Consider the following 15,162-nt stretch of genomic DNA (forward strand, 5'->3'; position numbering starts at 1 on the left):
AACATCTAAGTCCCCGCTCTCTGCTAATAACCAGCACATTTGAAGGGTTTCTTGGTATTAGTATTTTTTCGTTTCCCATTCTTCTCCCTCCCATAGGCCCGGCTGGGGGTCCCTCTCCTTGTCACACAGCCTTGCTGTGTCCCATCGTTACATTCCTCTGTCCCTACCTGTCACTCTGTGGTCCCATTCCAAACCACCCTTAAATGTTGCCTATTCCCTTGGGACAGTAAGGGCGGTGTAACTGTTGCACAAGGGAATGTTTTACTGGTGCAGAGGGTGGCGTTGGTTAAGCTATTGGTTATTAGTTAGTCTGACTGTGTGTGTGTGTGTGTGTGTGTCTGGCAGAAGCCCTCTGGCCCAGATGGAGGAGGAGAGGAGAGAGCACGTGGCCAAGATGAAGAAGATGGAGATGGAGATGGAGCAGGTGTTTGAGATGAAAGTCAAGGAGAAGGTGCAGAAGCTGAAAGACTCTGAGGCTGAGGTAACACACACACTTGCTTCCTGTCTAGTTATCTTATCTTTTGGGTTTCACCTCCTCTTGCACAAGACACTGGCACTTTCCAGTAGGTCCGAGGTGTGAATAGTGAGTGTGCAGTTGATATTATCAGCGTTATTTTACCAGGCTCGGCCAATCAGGTCACGGTGCCCCCTCAGTTTGGATTCACAGGTGAAAATTAAGATTCTGAAATAATGTATACTAGGATAGTGCTCATCATTGCCGATGGCTGACAGCCATCGGCCACGGAGCCCCCCCCCCCCCCCAGCAGTCAGCTAACAGCAGTTAGCCATGACCGGAGCTATTACCCCTCTGGCACAATAACAAGCACCAGGCAATTGACGAATATTGAATATACTAGTATTGAATATTCGTTTAGTCTGCTTTATCCACACTATCTAAATGCATTTTATGACTGCTGTAAACTGTGAATAACAAACTCACAAAACAGTAGCTGTTAACACTATGCCGTCCGTCCACATATATATACGTGTTTTGAAAAAGCGCGATGTGGACCAGAGCCACGAGTATATACGTGACGAGTTGTTATTGTTTTATTCCATATTTATAGCGCTTCTTAGGTACCCGATCCACTACCAGCATCTTTTCAGATATTTGATTTTCGAAACATGCAGTACCGGCCAAACCCGCTTAGGGGCGCCATCGCTCCACTGCAGTATCAATGTGAATTTAAAAAAAAATGAAAAAAAGTACAATTCTGTGGGCGGATCATAGTTCCTTGATCCCAGCAGAACATCCTCCATCTTGGATTAGTTTGGCGAGCGGTTTTTTCAGCGTGGAATAATGGGATTTATGATTAGCCAATGTGCATATCGATCTACCAGAATCCGATGAATGGTGAGGAAATGCTGCCGGCGATCACATGGCCTGACGGTAGGATAATATTACCCCAAATTACAGCTGGATTGGACATTGTTTTATAACGTAACGTGATTGGTCAATGAAAATGCTATATTGAACGCACACTGTATTGCGGATCAATAATAGTAATCGGCGTTCCCTGCCGCCCCCATTTCATTACAGATGCTCTGTAATAGTCCGGATGCTACGCAGTTTGTTTTATTTCATTCGTATATATATACAGGAGAAATGGCGTTTGATATAACGGCGCCAACGTTTAGCCTATTATCTAGCTCCCGGGAAAAAAGCCTAGACGAAAAGTGTGTTATACCTTATATTCACGACGCTATAAAATGACAACCAACCGATGGATTTTTATTTTCTTTAAGCCATTATGAAGGCACGGTTTATGCACTCAAGTGACAATGAGAATGGACAGATAGCAATCGGTTTGTTTACTTTCTGCTGTCCTCTGAGGCCTAAATCCGCGGGCCGCGCCGGTCGTCATAGTGTTAAGGCCATGGTTACACTGGGCTAAAACAGCAACGTTTTGTTGCTGAATGATTACGTTTGCATGTCCAAGTTAAAAAGAAACGCAGTTTTGGCAGGAAATCGCGTTTCCCTAGCGGGAACGCTGAAAAGGTGTTTTCGTTTTGGAAACTCGCCGACAATGGTGTAATTTGCGCAAGCCGGATACGGAGCCGTTCTGCCCAATGCCCATGCGCAGTAGAGACCCGCACGGTTATTTCCAGTGTTTACAGCAGAGCTGTCCCAAGTAGCTGTGGCTACCAACGTGTTGTCAAGTTATTGTTATAAGGAGCCCAGTCCAAGCTGTCTGCATTAGGGCTGCAACTAATGACTAATTTGGTAGTCGACTAATCTGCCGATTATTTTTTCGACTAATCGAAAACCAATGTAAACAACAATTTTCTTTTTTTTATAATTACCTATCTTTGTGAAAGTGGCTTCTCAGCTCTGGTCCAGCTGAAGACAGAGCAGAGGAACAGATTGGACATTGAGCATGACCTCAGAGTTGCTTGTCTACCATCACCCCAGACTTTGAGACTCTTGTCAGGACCAAACAACAACATCATAACATGATGATCCCATAGCAAATTAAAATAATGACTCATGAAACATTTGAATTTGGATCTTTAAGCCACTTTAAATGAAAATGTATTTGAAGAACAATACAGCAATCACTCATAACAAGATAAATAAATTAAATAATACAAATTAAAGTGGAAGTGTACTTTAAATAACTTTTGTTTGCCGTGTGTGAGCGGAGTCCGTGTGTGTGTATGTGTGTGTGTCTTACTCTGATCGCTGTGTGAGTGAGAGGAGTGTGTGTACTGTGTAATTTGTGTGTGTGTCTTACTCTGATCGCTGTGTGAGTGAGAGGTGTGTACTGTGTAATTTGTGTGTGTGTGTGTCTTACTCTGATCGCTGTGTGTGAGTGAGAGGAGTGTGAATGTGTGTGTGTCTTACTCTGATCGCTGTGTGTGAGAGAGAGGAGTGTGAATGTGTGTGTGTCTTACTCTGATCGCTGTGTGTGAGTGAGAGGAGTGTGTATGTGTGTGTGTCTTACTCTGATCGCTGTGTGTGAGTGAGAGGAGTGTGTATGTGTGTCTTACTCTGATCGCTGTGTGTGAGTGAGAGGAGTGCGTGTGTAATGTATTGTGTGTCTAGTCTGATCATCATCTCCTGCAGGGGAACAATGTTTTCAATGTCCAAAATTTGCTATGGGATCATCATGTTATGATGTTGTCTGGAACCCTGAGAAGCCACTCTCACAAAGATAGGTAGTGCAAAAAAAAAAAAAAAAATTTAATAATTTTTATTTATTTTTTTAATGACTAATCGACGCAACAATTTCTCGTCGACGATTTTTTATAATCGACGTCGTCGATTATGTCGACTAATTGTTGCAGCCCTAGTCTGCATTCCCTTAACAATTGTTTGTATTGAGCCGTATTGTATTGTACCCATTCTGTAATCTGTTAAATAACGTTTACATCCATTCATTCTGCTAGCACTATGCTAGCACTATGTAGCTGCTAGCCACAATGCTATACTGTTATAATGGCATATCCCAATCACGTTAGCACGTAAGCTAACAAAATCTGCGATATTTTTGTGAGACTAAACACCGCTCTTGGCGGTCAATTGTGTTGATGTTAGTTTTGTTTCATCAACAAATGAGGCAGAACACAGTGAATGTATCCGTTTTTGTTTATTGCACTCTATTTCTTGATGAAAAATAAATGCTATGTAGCTAAATGGCTCATGCGAGGTATAAAGATGGTGGCTTTGAGATTTTTTGCAGGAAGTTATTGGCACGTTCAACCTTTCTGATTGGTTGAAAATGGCCTTCATGTATGAACTACATCGCCACCTACTGCTTTGGCATTGTACTACATGTATATAGTAGACGAGACAAAACGACGTTTAACTTAACTCTTACTTGCCTGCCAATACGCAGTGTTCTGAAAAGCGAAATTAAACGAAAATGAAATGGCCCTAGTGTAACCGCAGCCTAAAAGTCCCATTTTAGCTTGCTAGCTAAATTGTTATTGATTTCATGACTCGAGACACTACATGCCAGCGAGTTGCTCTCCTTGTACAGTAGGATCCACTCCAAAAAGATCAGATCCATTGTGTATCCAACATACATATAAAAAGTATAATAGAAGGTATATAAAAAATAAATATATATAATGTATATAGTATCTTTTTATAGGAGTAGGCGTAGCCCACAAGATGACCCCCCATGACGGGGCCGGTCCCAGGCATAGGCAAAATAGGCGTGGGCCTAGGGCGCCGTCAAATGGCCAAGGGGCACTTTGGCGACCTCTAGCGGGTGTGCACATATTTTAATACAATATATATATCGAATTAAATCCCTATTTGTTGCCTGTCGATTGCCGTTTCAGGCGTCGAAATCCGTTCAGAGGTTCTCGAGGTACATGCCGATATGTGAGGCGTGCGCCAAAGTAGACGGCAGACTTTAAATTTTTTCAAATACCACTCCTGACTCCCGAGCCTCTACCTCCGTCAATCATATGGTGATCTCGAGAATTATTGTACAGGGTTGTAAGGAATGAGTGTGGCTTTCCAATGGTACCCCACGTGGGAATGAGCGAATCGGGGATCTAGGTGAAAAGTCACGAGCGAAAACGGGAAGAGAATTCTCCGTTGAATGCGAGGTTGCTAGACTGAAGTGGAGCTAACATTAGACACTAAGGGCTAGATCCACAAAGAATGGATTGCACGGTGCTAGTTGCACCCTACTTACAATTCATTATAAATGAAAATGGGGGACCCTGGTGTAAACAAGACGAAAGTCTTTCTCTGGTCTGCATCCCCTTAACAATTGTGTGTATTGAGCCTTACTGTATTCTACCTATTCTACAATCTGTTAATAAAAGTTTCAATCAATCAAATTTGTTGTCGTTTATGATTCCTTCATTGTCACTAACGGCTTTCTTTAGTAAGACACCATACGTTGATCGGACAGATTGCAATGAAATAAATGGACAATCGAGCTGGAAATAACGTTAGATTCTTCTTCTTTTTTTAAGAATTTCTTTTCAATTATTTGACGTCGATCTGCTAGATCCATTTTCCGTTTGTATGACGCAATAAACGCCGAAAGCATATTGATTCTTGCGTCTCGAAAGCGATCCAATGCACTTGAGGTGTGTATATTGATCCACGTAACAACATATCTCTGGCGGAGCTTTTTCCCCGATGCACCGAGCGCCACTTCCGGTTTAGAGTGGAGTGTAACTCACCCGAAATCCACCAGGCGGCGGTTGAGGCGTTGCAATATCAGATGGGGTCCAGCTGGCTCCCGGAGGCTTCCTGGATGAATTATAAATGCCAATAGCGAATAAAATAAATAACGATCATAACGAGTTTACTCGTTGTTGGCACTCAACGCATGGCGGCCAATAACGAGTATACTCGTTATTGGCAATTAATGTGTTAACACTTTCTGTGCCAAAAACGTAAAAAGTCGTTATTGGGCGACAACCGTTGAGTGCCAAAAAAATTCGTAAAAAGTCGTTTTTGGATCGTTTTTCTTTTTTTTCTATATTTTTATTCGTTATTCATCCAGGGACCTTGGTGTTACCATAGGGAATGAGTCTGAGATCGCCAAAGTGCAATACCAGCTGCATCCAGCTAAACGGCGGTATCGAGCACCCTTTGACACCTTGTATCTTGGCCTGTGTAACGGCCAAATGTTTCCGGGCGCACTTTTCTTTGTCGGGCGAGCGGAGCGGTTATAACGATCGGATTGAGAAGCGTCAAATGCTCCCGATGTGTGGTGGATTATGTTGGCGACACGATAGACACCAATACTTGGAATCGCGATCAGATAATTGGAATATTCTTTTTGGGGTACATCCTAGTGAAGGTAAGGACTATATGATATCAATCCTGCATTGATCCAACCATGTCTTCACCTTGATCGCAACGTGTGTGTAACGTTACTCCACAACATATGCCGTTGGTGACGATCAAAGCATCAAGAAACACCAACGGTTATAGTAGAATTGACGTATAAGGCTATTACTCAGCCTTTCTGGAATTATCCCAGACCACTCTGAAATTATACTTATATATTCACCACGGGATAACGCGTGAATGTATGCATGGAAAATTATCTCTTTTTTGCATCTTGACCGGAAGAAAGTCACTGTCAAATGACCATAGTATTGTATCCATGGCTATAATATAGAATATAGATTTAGCTCTACAAACAAGGTGATGCACTCCTATCTTTTAAAGTGTTGGCATTGCTACAGCGGGACCCGTCTAATGGCTGGCACTGAAAGTGTTAACAGTCACTCACTACCACTACTGCTGCCCAAGGAGACGCAGCAGAGCCCCTTGGGTGCAGTGACAGTGCAGAAGTACTGCAGTAGCTGCCCCATGGGCCTGTTTGGAAGTAGAAATGTGTAAGAAGAATCCATAAATGTGGTAAAGGAGTGGTAAACTCTTGATAAACGAGTGTCACACTGTGATCTTCTGTTACGCTTCTCTGTGCTTTTCTGTTACTCACTCTGTACTCTTCTCTTTGCTCTTCTCTGTACTCTTCTCTGTACTCTTGTTACTCTTCTCTGTACTCTTCTCTTTGCTCTTCTCTGTACTCTTGTTACTCTTCCATGTACTCTTCCATGTACTCTTGTTACTCTTCCATGTACTCTTCTCTGTACTCTTCCATGTACTCTTGTTACTCCATGTACTCTTGTTACTCTTCCATGTACTCTTGTTACTCTTCTCTGTACTCTTCCATGTACTCTTGTTACTCTTCCATGTACTATTCCATGTACTCTTGTTACTCCCATGTACTCTCGTTACTCTTCTTTGTACTATTCTTTGTACTCTTGTTACTCTTCCATGTACTCTTCTCTGTACTCTTGTTACTCTTCCCTGTACTCTTCTCTTACATGTACTCTTCTCTTCCCTGTACTCTTCTCTTACCTGTACTCTTTGAGTGACATCACCTCTCTGTACAGTTCTCTTTACTCTTCGCTGTACTCTTGTTACTCTTCTCTGTACTCTTCATGTACTTTTCTGTTACTCTTCCCTGTACTCTTCTGTTACTCTTCCCTGTACTCTTCCCTGTACTCTTCTCTTCACTCTTCTCTTCCCTGTACTCTTCTCTGTTCTCTTTAAAGGAAAACTAATTTTGGGAAATTAGCTTATTTGCCATTACCCTAGAGTTAGACAAGAAGATGCATACCTTTTTTCTTCTCTGTGCATGCAGTAGGAGTAGTAGTGACATCACCTCTCTGTACTCTTCTCTGTACTGTTCTCTGTTCTCTTCTCTGTTCTGTTCTCTTTGACTGACAATACCTCTCTGTGCCTCTTCCCTGTACTCTTCTCTGTTCTCTTTGAGTGACAGTACCTCTCTGTGCCTCTTCCCTGGCAGCTCCAGCGGCGTCACGAGCAGATGAAGAAGAACCTGGGGGCCCAACATAAGGATCTGGAGGAGAAGAGACGACAGTTTGAGGATGACCGAGCCAACTGGGAGGCCCAGCAGCGCCTGGAGCAGCAGAAACTGGACGCCTCCAGGTATACTCACTATTTATTCATTGATTTATCATTTATCATTTATTCATATTTATTTAGTTGTATTTGTTTAAAAGAAAAATTATAGATATGCTATAGATATAATATATTTGTATAATACTTCCACATAGCTTTTAGATACGTGTGGAATAAAAGTAATGCCCCCCCCCCCCACATTCTTTTGATTTATGAACTTATCATTAAAAAAAAAATGGGCAGGTCCAACATTTATGCTGTTGTTTACATGTATCCCCTCCCTACTTCCAATGTCCCCAAATGGAATGCACCTGATTGGATAATGATTAAGCATTACATCACGCGCAGGAGTGTGTTATACGAATTCGATCATGCCTAGGGGTGGTTGTTAGGCCCGACGCGCAGCGGAGGGTCGTTAGACCCCCCTAGGCATGATCTAATTCGTATAACACGACTACAAGTGATGTAATGTCTTTTATACAATGGCCGAATTCACCCAACCTTATTGCTATAGAATAAACACACAGTCTGGGCGGCTAGGTGGTGTAGTGGGCAAGGCGCTCGCCACCAATGCAGGAGACGCTGGGTTCGAGCCCAGCTCTCTGCATTGCTATCAGCTTGGCTGGTCGTTCATACTAACACAATTGTCAGTGTTAGGGGTGTGAAAGCTGATGGGTGGGGATCGGACGTTGTGGACAGCGACTCCTACAGGTCGGTAGAATCAGGAAGCGACGGGGGCGGCGTGTCCCTCCCACGCAGACCCCCGCCGCTGAGAGATCGTGCTGTGCAGGTGAAAAGATGCGACGGCTGCTTCCTCGAGTACCGGAGGGGACACGTGATGTAAGGCTTTGTCCACATTGCAGCCGGCTTGTGGGAGGCATGGCCTAACAGCGTTCGAGACAGGGGAGGGTAGAATTGGACGATACGAAAAAAATTGGGATGGGAGAAAAATAGAAAATGGGAGAAAAAAAAGTAGATAAAAAAAAGAATAAACACACAGTAATTGAAGCATAATGGAGATTTATTCACAACCATCCGCAGAAAAAGTTGATAAAAAAAAAGAAAAAAAAGTTGCCTCGTGTCTAGAAGCAGAGGGAGGTGCGGTGCTTCAAAGCATGCCATCTAACAATAAACTTCATATAAATCCCGCGATGTATTGTTTTGACAATGGGTCATGACAAACCAATTACATAATCCAACATTGTGTAAACTAACATATTCCAGTTAACTATATTTTTTAAATAATTCGTTACGAATATATCCATACTTCCATTGTGTCCGGGACATCCAGTGAAATCGCTTCGTGTGACAGTGTCCTTTTGCAGAGGGAGGTTGCTACAAAGCATGCCATCTAACAACAAACTTCATATAAAATGACTCTGCTATAGAGCCACACTCCGTTATGCACAAGTTTACAGACATACATGACATACAGATAGACAGTACTGCTACATCTATACATTTATGACATACCAGATTTACAAATCTTCTTGTATCACAAACAGTACTGTATTTGTAAATCTGGTATGTCATAAATTTATAGATGTAGCAGTACTGTCTATCTGTATGTCATATATGTTATGATGAATTGAAAATGGGGGACCCTGATGTAAACAAGACTAAAGTCTTTCTCTGGTCTGCATCCCCTTAACAATTGTGTGTATTGAGCTGTACTGTATTGTACCCATTCTGCAATCTGTTAATACAATTTTCAATCAATCAAATAACAACCGGTAATTTCACTGTGCTTCTTAAACAATGATTGGTGTAAATCGTGTCGGTGCCCGCGGCTTTACATATTCGGGGTAACGTCATACATGTACATGGATCAAAATGTACAATGATAAGTTTGTTTTCGTCAATGTCAGCATTTTTCCTTCTCCGGCTTCTCCTGCTGTATACGTTTACACACTTATATTATTCAATGAGACTGCCAGCCAGCTTTTGCGCGATGGACACCGACACAGAGAGGACTCAGCCTCAGAACCCCCCCCGCGATTTATATTTTGTTTTACAATGGGTCATGACCAGTGTTGGGACTAACGCGTTACAAAGTAACGCGTTACAGTAACGCCGTAAATTTAGGCGTGACTAGTACACTAACGCATTACTTTTGAAATTCAGTAACGCAGTTACCGTTACTGAATGGTTCGTTACTGTGTTATTTTTATGTAGATTGGTAGCGAGCGGTAGTGATCCAGCGCAGTCCTCCTGACTCCCGTTTGTGTCACCTCACCTGCGGGGACACGCTGTGCTGTGGGCGTGTTTTGTTTACTATAGTCCTCACTGTCATGGCTAGAGCTGCCGCGATTACCGCATTACCGCGGTATCGCTGTTACATCACGGCCACCGCAGAGTAGGCTGAATACCGCGTCACCGCTGTTTTTTTATAATAATAATAATAAATTACCCTCCTCTCGTTGGGCTTGCGGCTCTGCAGATATACCCTACTCCTCTATCGAGGTTCCAAGCGACCCTATTGGGTACCAGAAAAGTCATGTGAAACATTGCAGACCACTGATTGGTCAGAAGAGAGACGCGTCACACGTTGTAGCGTCATGCAGTGTGTTACCACCAATCGGCAAGCGCGTATTAGGTTTTTACTTCCTGAATGTCAGCTCATCACAACACGGCTAATAACGTTAGCTTTAACTCTCCGCCGGAGTGGACTACAATCGCTCCTCAGGAGTACTAAACGAGACATAATGATTTTACTGTCTGCAACGAATGTTATAATAAAAGCCCTTCGTTCTATACACTTGTCTGATTGAAAACTTTATTAACAGACCGCAGAATGGGACAACTCAGCACGCTCTGAGCAAAGAAAGGAACTGAGATATGAATAGAGTATTGCTTGCTATGGTCCGGTAAATACGCTGATGTTATTGAACGTATAACTATATAATGTTAATGCCACAAAACGAATGCCTTTATTATAAAGTAGTAACTTTATAGTAATAATAATAAGAAAGGGTCGGGGGGGTTAGGGGTAACCACCCCTGCCCGCGACACCGAGTGAACGGCGCACGACCGACCAGAGGGGAAACTTCGAATCCGTGTTTCACTTTCAATAACTAATGCGTGCTTGCCGAATCCCAAACAATATTCATGCTGCAAAGTCATCCTCTAAAGATAGTCATTTAGACTAGAGGCAGGCTATATGCTATAAAGAGTAGACTACTACTAAAAAAAAAAATGCATTCAAACTTTTTTTTTAATTTTTTTGTGTGCGTGCGCTAATAACCGCGGCGGTAGGAAATATTTTGCAAATGTGTGCGGTAAGGAAAACATCAATACCGCGGCAGCTCTAGTCATGGCGGCGCCCACTACTTGCATTTTTACACATGGATATTCTCACTATTTCTCTTTTGTCGAGCACAAAGAAAAGAACGTTTTAGTTAAATGTCATTTGTGTTTTGGCTCAAAGATCCTATCTACTGCCCATGCTTCAACGAAGCTATTAGCTGAGTCTAACGTTAACAGGACTCATCTGAAGCCACTCGCTTTCGGGGATATAGTTAGCATCTAGTTAGCACACGGCAAATGGGACGGAACACTTTTTACTACTTGGAGAGAGAATATACTAAATGGAAATGAGATAAAGAAAATCTTTGAGGGGCTGGACTAACGTTACATCTCGACCACCGCAGACTTTGGTGAGTTCAGTGATGTGAATGCAAAGTTGATCAACAGATTTTGACTGTAAGAATCTGCAAGGGAATCTCATCAATACTAATCAAACAATATAAATATAGTCCTTTCATGCACAATTGATCTCCTAACTATTCTAACGTTGCAATGCATGATTGATATCTTAAACAACGTTGCAAGACGGTTATAATGAAATGCTCCGGCGACATCAAGGCTGTTCCTTCAACCTAAGCGGCGATACAATTAGGCACGGCGCATTTCTTATTACGTCGGGACTCAGGACAACATTTGTGTTTGTCAGATTTTTTTTGTATCTACTTTTTCTCCTTTTTCAATTTTTCTCTCATCCCAATTTCGCTGTGCCAATTCTCCCCTCCCCTGTCTTGAACGTTGCTCGCATATGCCCCCCACTGGCCGGTTGTAGGGAGGATAGAAGCTTTGCATCACGTGTCTCCTCCGATACACGAGGAGGCAGCCTGTCGCATCTTTTCACCTGCCAGCGCGGACTCTCATTGGCGAGGTGTAACGTGTGGGAGGCTCGCACTACCCCCGCCATTTCCTGTCTCTGCTGTGCAGGCGTCCCCCAACCGACCTGTAGGAGTCGCTGTCCACAATGTCCAGATTACCACCCATCGACTTCCACCCGCTGACTCTGCCAATTGAGTTAGTATGACGGCCGGCCCAAGCCGGAGGCAACGCCGACAGCCGGATTCGAACCCGGTGTCTCTTGCGTTGGTGACGTGCGCAATGTCCGCTGTGCCACCCAGCCGCTTGTTTGTGTCAAATTTGTGTTTGTATAGACCACATTGCTTAGCAGAGTTCAGTGATGTGAATGGAAACTGTCAAGTTGATCAACAGATTTTGAGTATCTGTAAAGGGCATTAATGGGAGCAATCTTTTTTAAAAAGAAATTAACTAAATAGTTACTTTTCACAGTAACGCATTACTTTTGGGTGTAAGTAACTAGTAAAGTAACTGAGTTCCTTTTGAAATGAAGTAACTGAGTTACTATTTTTCAGTAAATAGCACAACACTGGTCATGACAAACCAATTACATAATCCAACATTGTGTAAACAACTAACATATTCCAGGTGATTGTATCTTTTTTGAATGAGTCGTTATGACAAAATCAATACATCCATTCATAAAGATTATTGTCCGCCATCTTGGTTTCATTCACAAAAGAATGAACGGCGGATTCATTCGGAAAAAAAAGTTATTCGGTTGTGGGTGGGTTCTGGGGTCACGTGGAGTGTGTTATACAAAATAACATCTGAAACAACTGTTTCAGCTAATCAGAATCAAGAAATTTGCATGCCATTGTATAATGGTGCTCTCTAGTGTGACATCTAGTGGCTGAATGTTGTCTATAGCACCTTTTTAAATACATTTATATTTATGTATTAATTCATTCATTTGTTTATTCATGGAGAATATTACCTGTCTTGGAATCAGAAAGGTCTTTAAGTAGTTTACACATACAAGGAATTTGATTTGGTCGTTTGGTGTGACATTAACGGACTGACAATTACGGTAGAATAAAATAAAAGGTAGAATAAGAAAATGGATTATAAACTCAAATAAAATAGAAGTACAATATAATATTATATAATTAATTATAATTACTTTATATAAATACTGAATCTGGGAAAACTGAGAAAGTAGGGAGGGGATACATGCACGTAACATGTAAACTTAAAAAAAAAGAAGGCTACATTTTTTTAAATGATAAATTCATGAATCAATATTTATTTTGGGGGGGGGGGGGGCAATACTTTTATTCTGCACCTTTCTAAAAGCTCTGTGGATGCATCATTTAATGATTACATAAACATTTGATCTATAGCACCTTTAAACACGTGAGAGATTTTAGAAAAAGTAAAGTTTCATTAACGGTGCATTCTTCGCTCCTCAACAGGACTCTGGAGAAAAATAAAAAGAAGGGCAAGATCTTTTAAAGGACAGTCAGCAGGACCACAAGTCAATTTACTATTGTTTGCCAACGTTGCCAGCCAGGACACCAGTGTGGCACTGAACCCCTCCTCTCCCCCTCCCTCCCAATCTTTTTCTCCCTTTCTCTTTCTCCCTCTCTCTCTCTGCCTCCACCGCCACCACCACGGCTGTGGTCTTAGCTCTCCCAGCCACTAGAGGGTGTGTGTGTGTGTGTGTGTGTGTGTGTGTGGGTGAGTGGGTGGGTGGAAGGGGGTCTGCATGTACTGTCAGAACCACCGCCAGAGAGCTCTCTAGCTGCCTGTGGATCTCATCCAAGGAATGTGTTTACCTTAACGACAAGAAAAACTTAACCCATGCCATAGACAGGCCAAACCCATATTATTATTATTATTATTATTATTATTATTATTATTATTATTATTATTATTATTATTATTATTATTATTATTATTATTGTTGTTTATTTTCTGAATACTGTTTCCTCACCCACCGCCGCCCCATCCTAACATCCCAAGGTTGCTATTTAACAACTGATGTCTCCTGTTTTTATGCAGAGCAAAAAAACAACAAACACATTTAACTGTTGTACAATCACTTTCCAGTGGTTTTGTTTGTTTACAGGTAAACAGAAATATATAGTATATATATATCTTCCATAATGTATAATAAGAAATAAGTTAGAATACATTTTGACCGGAGTTGAATACTGTAGTAAAACATCAATTAAGAGTATTGTGTGAAAGGACTTAAAGGGCCTGTCCCATATAGACCCAAATATAGGCCGGTTGAGTTCAGTGATTGAAGCAAATAAAATCCTGGGCTATTACGTTTTACGGTAGTTACATCCACAATCATTCCTTTTTAATTTGGCACAATCTTTTCTCTCTTCTGCCCTTACCATGTCTTATACACAGTACACGGCCTAGACGGCGAGCTAAACACACTTCCAATAAAAACACCCCAGACTGGAGTGAAGGTTCAAGTATTTTAGTGGAAGCCTTTTTTTGTGTTCCTTTTTTGTTTTGAGAATAACTAATAAAACCTTCTCCACTTGTTGTTCACACAACATGGACTATAACACAAGACAAGTAATGGAACTCAAGAAAGGAAGAAAGAAAATGCATGTGCGCTTTTTATTAAAGAAAATGGCTAAAGCTTATTTTTGTTTTCCGAAAGGTAACTCTTAAAAAATAACTTCTGTATTTAGCTATTTCCACTAGCCTTGGACCACCATTTATAACTACATAAGTGTTATCTTTCAGTCTAGTTTATTTTTATATATACCGAGCCAGCTAAAGTAATATTTTCTTTTTGTATGTTAAGAGAATTGTTCAGAGACGCAGAGCAGTTTCTGGCGAGGATCATCCATTTTGAAAATACATTTAGTAGACTGTATGCCGGGAGGAGATGAGAACGATTTCAATCACACTGTGGGAAAATTGAAAAGGAAAAGAAAAGGAAAAAAAGAGACCACATTTTTGCTTTGGCTATGTACTCTATTTCTGTATTTTTTTTTATTTTTTATTTGTATTGTACAAAGTCACTTAATAAACCTGTGATGATACCACTGTGTGCATTGCGTTTATTTGTGGAGGTGATGTTATGACATAGACATTCTTTTTTGAGGCAATCTTTTACTTGTTTCTGTAATACTGCAATATTACGGTTTTATATTTGATACTCATACATGAAGATGTTCTTTAACAATGCCACTAGATGCCATAAATACAATTTTAGTTAGATAAAATTGTCTCTGAACAGTGGCAGATTTTTCCTTCAGTTTTAATTACTGTACCTTGTGTACAATATACATGTAGAAGGTTTCTCTCTGTTTAGCTATTTCCACTACCATCACTTTCGCTGTGTTTCACCATGTTTGCAGAGCTGTGTGTGTTCTGTATTATAGCTGTGGAGACAATCGTGTGGCTCATTTGGCAGACACTACTTGTAGTCCAACATGGAAAAAATAGTTTGTTTCTACACACTGTAGTTTGTAGTTTATTACACGCTAAACATCGCCCATTTCCTAGATAATAAAGTCTTTTCCCATAGATGGCGAGATAAAACACGTTATATGCAATAAGCCCAAACCGTTTTGGTTGATCCCATCCCATGAAACCCCAAATACTCCCAAATCAAAGGT

General features: G+C 41.4%; 1 protein-coding gene across 2 annotated transcripts in view; it reads left to right on the forward strand.

The window, feature by feature from the left end:
• Nucleotides 1-14,583, forward strand: part of septin7b (septin 7b) — a 38,294-nt gene extending 23,711 nt beyond the window's left edge. For both annotated transcript variants that reach the window (XM_084336355.1, XM_084336356.1), the window contains 3 exons: nucleotides 346-481; nucleotides 7,299-7,441; nucleotides 12,985-14,583. In XM_084336355.1, coding sequence (XP_084192481.1) covers nucleotides 346-481; nucleotides 7,299-7,441; nucleotides 12,985-13,024 — 319 coding nt within the window. In that variant the 3' untranslated portion in view covers nucleotides 13,025-14,583. The remainder of the gene's footprint in view (nucleotides 1-345; nucleotides 482-7,298; nucleotides 7,442-12,984) is intronic.
• The last annotated feature ends 579 nt before the right edge of the window (nucleotides 14,584-15,162 follow it).

Source organism: Notolepis coatsorum (assembly GCF_963971535.1).
Source record: "Notolepis coatsorum genome assembly, chromosome: 19".
Lineage (NCBI taxonomy): Eukaryota > Metazoa > Chordata > Actinopteri > Aulopiformes > Paralepididae > Notolepis > Notolepis coatsorum.